General features: G+C 46.6%; 1 protein-coding gene across 3 annotated transcripts in view; it reads right to left on the bottom strand.

The window, feature by feature from the left end:
• Nucleotides 1-301: 301 nt before the first annotated feature.
• LOC144949824 (sulfotransferase 1 family member D1-like) overlaps nt 302-6,000 on the bottom strand; it is a 38,055-nt gene continuing 32,356 nt past the window's right edge. Inside the window, exons 4-7 of one of the 3 annotated variants that reach the window (XM_078879767.1) lie at nt 4,724-4,850; nt 3,621-3,715; nt 2,432-2,612; nt 302-1,145 (exon numbers count right to left, since the gene is read on the bottom strand). In XM_078879767.1, the coding sequence (XP_078735893.1) occupies nt 1,030-1,145; nt 2,432-2,612; nt 3,621-3,715; nt 4,724-4,850 (519 nt within the window). In that variant the 3' untranslated portion in view covers nt 302-1,029. The remainder of the gene's footprint in view (nt 1,146-2,431; nt 2,613-3,620; nt 3,716-4,723; nt 4,851-6,000) is intronic. The other 2 variants (XM_078879766.1, XM_078879765.1) reach the window with 2 other exon arrangements.

Raw genomic sequence — 6,000 nt, 5'->3', positions numbered from 1 at the left:
GGAGTGGAATGCTAAAAAATGTCCACATTATTTCTACACTACTTGACAGCGATTATCACGTTTACAAATATATATTATTTTTACGTGCCAATCTGCTGATCAGATCATGACCAATAAAGCCCCTGATCCGATGTCTTCATATTTCGTGATTGAATTTGACATCATCATGCAATGACGTTTCACTCAAACCACTTTTATGCTTTACCACCAGATAGTGAGCTCGTGCTATTGTTGTATCGTGGCAACCACCGTGATTATTATCCAATTATGAACCTGACACGAGTGACTTGAGTGAAGTTACATTTATTTCAATCTCTGTGTGTATAAGTTCATAACATAGCAGATACAACCATGCCAGATACAAATGAATCAAGTCCAGATAATACCCAGATGAAGCAAAAGTGGATAAAAAAGCCAGGTAAAACTAATCTCAGATTAAATCATAAAATAAAATAAAAAAATTCAAGTGTAACCTAAAATATCCAACTGTATAATGTACAGTGTTTACTGTACCTTACCACTCCAATCTGGAAGACTGTGCATGGGGTAGTACTACGCTCTTGTTTCAACAACAACAATTTGATTTTGTTTGACCATCGCAGGACTAGGGCAGTTTTGCCGGTTTCGCCGAATTGGCCCGAGACCACCAGGTAACGTTGGAAACCGGATAATTGTGTGCCGCGTAATCGATTATCAATTATACTTTCACGTCAATTTCATATTACTTATATTGCGCAGCTCAAGAAAGATATTGACATGAATTTCTCACCTCTTCTGGAATTGTGAGATTGCCTTCTTCCCCATGATATGTCTCGAATTTTTTGTAACTCAGAGAGTGGTAACCCGACATTATTATTACCTGGAGGATTCAGCCCTAAATGCAATTCTGGACACAATTATTGTACAGCATTTTGGAATGCAATGAGCATGAATGACGCTATATATATTGTGAAATTAGTATTGTTATCATTACTTAAAGCCAAATAAGATAATGGATACAGTCAGGAGCAGAGGGAGAGATGCGGGCCTTCAGGGCAGGCTGTCCCTCAGGCGCAGGTCAGTGGCGGCCATTTTCTCTTTGTAGTCCTGCTCAAAGGTCTCCAGCTGAGCCGCAGAGAAGTGATTCCTCCAGTCACCCACATCCCCTGCAAAAACAAAACAAAGACAAAGATTCCCGGTATAGGCTTAACAAACTGTTGGGCTAAGTTTCGATGTAAAGCTTTCGTGACTGCAGGGATTCATCTTCTTGGTTCTTTCGGTAAAGTCATCACGTAGAAGGGAAATAATAAAATAATAAAAATAAAACATTATAAAATAATACAATTCTCACGACGTTTCGGCCACAACGCAAGCAGTGGTTTGGCTGCTACAGCTCCTTAATATTAAAATTCCTTCCCTTTATTACTGCTAACCCTACCTCCTCCCTTTGTTGCTGCTAATCCTACATAATACACGGGCATAATATGACTTTGAGACCCCCCCCTCCACCCTCCTACGCATTCCACAAGTAGTGACTAATCCCATATCTGCATTTTCCATAAATATGCTAAATTCCTCTGTTGATATGCAAATTCCTTTGTCAAGGCACTATTCCTCCCCTAACCCAGCTTAAATATACGCTGCCAAGCTTGGTAGTGTTCATTCAGACGCTGTTTTTCCGACAGACCTGTTCTTCACCTGAGGACAGCTGCTTGCATTGTGGCCGAAACGTCGTGAAAATTGTATTATTTTATTATTTATAAATTTTTTATTTTATTATCTCCCTTCTACGTGACTTTACCGAAAGAACCAAGAAGATGTTGGGGTAAGGGCTGTTAGTGAGCACCTATGAAGACACACAAGGGCATGGGAGGTCATCACCACGCTCGACAGCCTTTGTCGACTTTGGGGAGGCCCAGGGCCAGTTCAGATTATCATCACCAATGTTGGCTGTGAGCCGGAATCTAACTCGGGTAGCCGGGGCAGGGTGCTGTAATTCGTCACCATCAACAACCGCCACTCTCCACTAAGTGATAGTGACATCACCACGGCGATTGTGCCAGGCTACGTGTACTTTTAATGCCACGTGAAGTGTCGAATGCCCAACTGGCAGGAGGTCATGCGACAGACCATAGGTGGACCGATTGAGATGACTGGAAGATCTACCACCTATGCCCTCTACTGTGAAAACTTGCTGTGTTTTAGCCGCCCGGTGCTCGGCTCATTGTTGTGAGCGTCGCTCCTCTGCCCTCCGTTGGGTAGTTGGAGGCAACTGCCTGAGGCAACTGCCTCCAACTGCCTCCAACTACCCAGGAGCGGCATTCACGAGCCTACTGCTCCACTGAGGCCGATCCTGACACCGCTGGTATGAAGATCATCCCCATCCTACCACCACCTTCATTATTATCACAATGCGCCCCAACTGAGCCTCCAAAAACCTTGTGATCTTTACCCTTGCGCATGAAGGGCGACACGGAGTGGTCCAAGAACTCGGTGGGCAAGGTGCTGTAGTTCGTCATGGGGTTGTCGCGCATCATGGTGAAGGTGCTGAGCTTCACCACCTCACGCAGCTGCTGCTCGGACAGTGGTCGCTCCAGGAAGTCGGCGATGCGGGACACCTCACGCATGGGGTCCTCAGCACACACAAGGGGGAAAGAGGAGGTGGCAGGAGCTTTACGCTCACAATCAGTGACGAGGCTAAGGGACTAAACAACTTGGGTCCCTAGGCTTTTTATAAAGACACACAGCCAGCCCCAAATTGTCTGTGGCGGTTCGCATTGGACCCATTTGGGAAGAGGTCCAAAAAAAACTAATGGGGGGCTGCCGAATACTACTCTGATCATAATTGAGCGGGCCTGTCGACTGCTGCCCCATCACAACACAAAAAAACTAAGAGAAAGATCCCCCGTATAGCATTAACAAACTGTTGGGGTAAGTTGCTGTTTGCGAGTGACACCTTTGAAGGCTGGCACAGCTCACGAGGGGGTGGGAGGCCACCACGCTCGTCCGTCATTGTCTCCCTGAGTGGCGAGGTTTACTACACACCGCACCAGGTACAAATTTTGAGGCTGAGTCGACCTAGGGGAGGCCCAGGACTGATTCAAATAATTGTCACTGGTGTTGGCCGTGAGTGGGAATCCAACTCGGTCGGCTGGGGTTCATAGCGTAGTGCGCTAACCGCTGCACTACCGCTCGCCACGGTACGTAATACATTCATACTCACAATACATAATTAATGTATGCATTCATCAACTCATGCTTGTGATGTCGACTGATTTCAGCCCACACTACAATTCCGTCCACACAGACCTCTGAATGTTTTTGTTGGATCATAATAAGAAAAACAGTGAAATGTGGTGGCATTGGCTAAGATGACCACTTTGCCTTGGTTCTGACTCAGGCCATGTCCACCAAACATCAATATTGTAAATGTCGTGGGTTTACTCTCCAACACAACGGCGTGCTGAACTAGTAACTACTAATTGGTTGTGTCGGGCGGTGGCGGGTTTACCGACACATTTATATCTAGGCGATCTAACCAAAAAAAAAGACAAACCTCTATTTTTGGTCCATATTTTTAAAAGTCGTTTTAAAGTCTGAGAGCCGTGCTACTTATGTCCTAGACTGCTCTGCGACCTTACTTCCTTCATGTCCTCGAAGAAGAGGTAGAGCATCCGATGCCGCTCCCTCACGTTCCACCACCCGGTCACGTGATCATACCACGGGCCGAAGCACACTGTGGGAAAGGGGATGTGGAGCAACCGTGTTGACACATTAAAAGTCGCGTCAGGATGCAATAAATTGCATCCCTCTAGGTCAGATGGCTGGTCAGGACTCTAAAGTATTTGACTTGTCCAGTAGTCCCTTGGTTAACAGTGTGACATCCTCCATAATAGGGTTTTTTGGGTTTTAATTGCGTAAATATATAAATGTATCGTTAAAAACATCATACTGAGATTGTAAATGTTGTGGCTTGGCTCTCCAACACACTGGTGTGCTGTACTAGTGACGAATTGGCACGTTCTGTTTATGTGACAACCCTTAATTGTTGGCTGTGTCTGGCGGTGGCGGGTTTTAAGGACACATTTATATATTTACACGATCAAACCCATTAAACCTGTATTATGAATGGTATATGTGTTTACGTTATGCAAGCAAGTGCCATTTTCGGCCAATCAAAGGGCTCGTAAGTGGGGCTGAGCCATGCCCGCAGCCAATCAGCAACGCCCATTTATGAGCGTTTAGACCTCCACTGGGCTTTGTTACATTATGTTTTCTGTTTCGGCAGTGGAAACAGCTCTCTTGCAGACTCAGTGATTATTCACTTATTTTTCAACTTATAAGCGTATTCATTGTGATTGCAATTTTTCTATTGCCGCTCACGGCCAACACCAGTGACGATTATTTGAACCAGTCTGGGCATCTCCAAGGTCGCCTAATTGATTAGTACCTGGTGCGGCGTTGAAACATCGCAACTCGGGAAACAACAGCGGTCGGGTGTGGTGCTGGTCACCCACCCATTCGTGTGCTGTACCGGCCTTAATAGGTGTTGCTGGCTAACAGCACTTGCCCCAACGGTCTGTTAAGGCTAAACAGATCATTTTTGTCTTTGTACCTATGTGTGTGTGCGTGTTCATGTTGAAACTAAGTTGCAGGCCACGTGAAATGAATTCGGTTCCTCACTACCGGTATAGTAGTGGGGGACCAGCAGGGACTGTGGTTGCAATAACCCAGGTGCCTTCACCATTGCCGGTTATGAAACGATGCAGGTATTCCTCCCAGGTGCCGGGCTCCGGCTGCAACTTGTTCATTCGTTCAAAGTGGAAGGAGGATACGGCGTTGTCTTTGGCATTACGTGCGATGTAGATCACCTGGGGAGGAGACAGCAGATGTAGGGGTTGGGGAGAGTGGCACAGGGAGGCACTAAACTAAAACTGCATTCCCTGTTCACCTTGGGGTGCGAGAGGGATGTCCTCTGGCTCCTACATTATTTAACATCATCTTTAACCACGTAGTTCCAGAAACTTTACATGGCTATACCCGAGGAATTTCCATCTGGTACAGATACAATGGGAGGCTGATCGATGCCTGGTGTGGTCGAGGGATGGCTTACTATTGGTGAACTAGGTTACGTATACTAATGATTTGGTGATTGCTGTTCATTCAGAGGATGAGTTGGAGGTGCTCCTGCTGAGCCTGGAATGTGCCACTAAGAGATGGGGTCTTACCATCAGCCCCACCAAAACTAAGCACCTTCCTGGGTATTTTGTGCCATGAAACACTCCACACCCTCAGCTCTCCATTGGTGATGGAGCAGTTGTGGTGAGAGAGGAGAGTTTCCCATATTTAAAGCCAGCTCAGGTTGACACCAGAGGTCTCCCTCCAAATCAGTCGGGCGACATTATATATGCATCGGCTGCGTAACGCTGAATGGAAGCTACCTGTTCTGTCCCTCCACACGAAGCTTCGGGTCTTCTCGGCCACAGTCATAACCTCCTCTCTCTACGCTTGTGTAGGTCTTTCTAAGTTCTTTATTAACTCATATAGTTTCACATCTCCTTCGTCGGCATCACTCAATGTTCCTCCGTACTCTTCAACCCACAACTCCCCATCAACATCACTAAATGTCCCTCCGTTCGCTCACTCCGCTGGCTTCGCTCGCTCTCCTTCTGCTCCTCCAGCGACCCTCCTCTCTGCTCTCTCTTTCTCTCCAGCTCTGTCGCTCTTTGTTAACTCTGTCGTCCCACTCCGTCGTAGCTCTCTCCACCAAGGTCTGTGACTCCTCTGCTATCCTACGCTGTACTCGCTCCGTCCACTGATACTCTATCTAATACTCTCTATGTCCACTGCTACTCTAAACTATACTCTCTTTGTCCACTGCTACCTTATACTATAGCCACTATATCCGCTGCTCCGTCTCTCCCTCTGTTCGTCACTCGTCCCAGGCACCAACTCCCGTTTTTCTCCAGGCTCTCCGCCTTTGTCCCTGAACCAATTGCCCTTAATTAATTGGATCATCCC

The sequence above is a fragment of the Lampetra fluviatilis genome, chromosome 55, assembly GCF_964198595.1.
Source record: "Lampetra fluviatilis chromosome 55, kcLamFluv1.1, whole genome shotgun sequence".
In the NCBI taxonomy this organism is placed as follows: domain Eukaryota; kingdom Metazoa; phylum Chordata; class Hyperoartia; order Petromyzontiformes; family Petromyzontidae; genus Lampetra; species Lampetra fluviatilis.
This window is presented reverse-complemented; position numbering and strand designations above follow the sequence as displayed.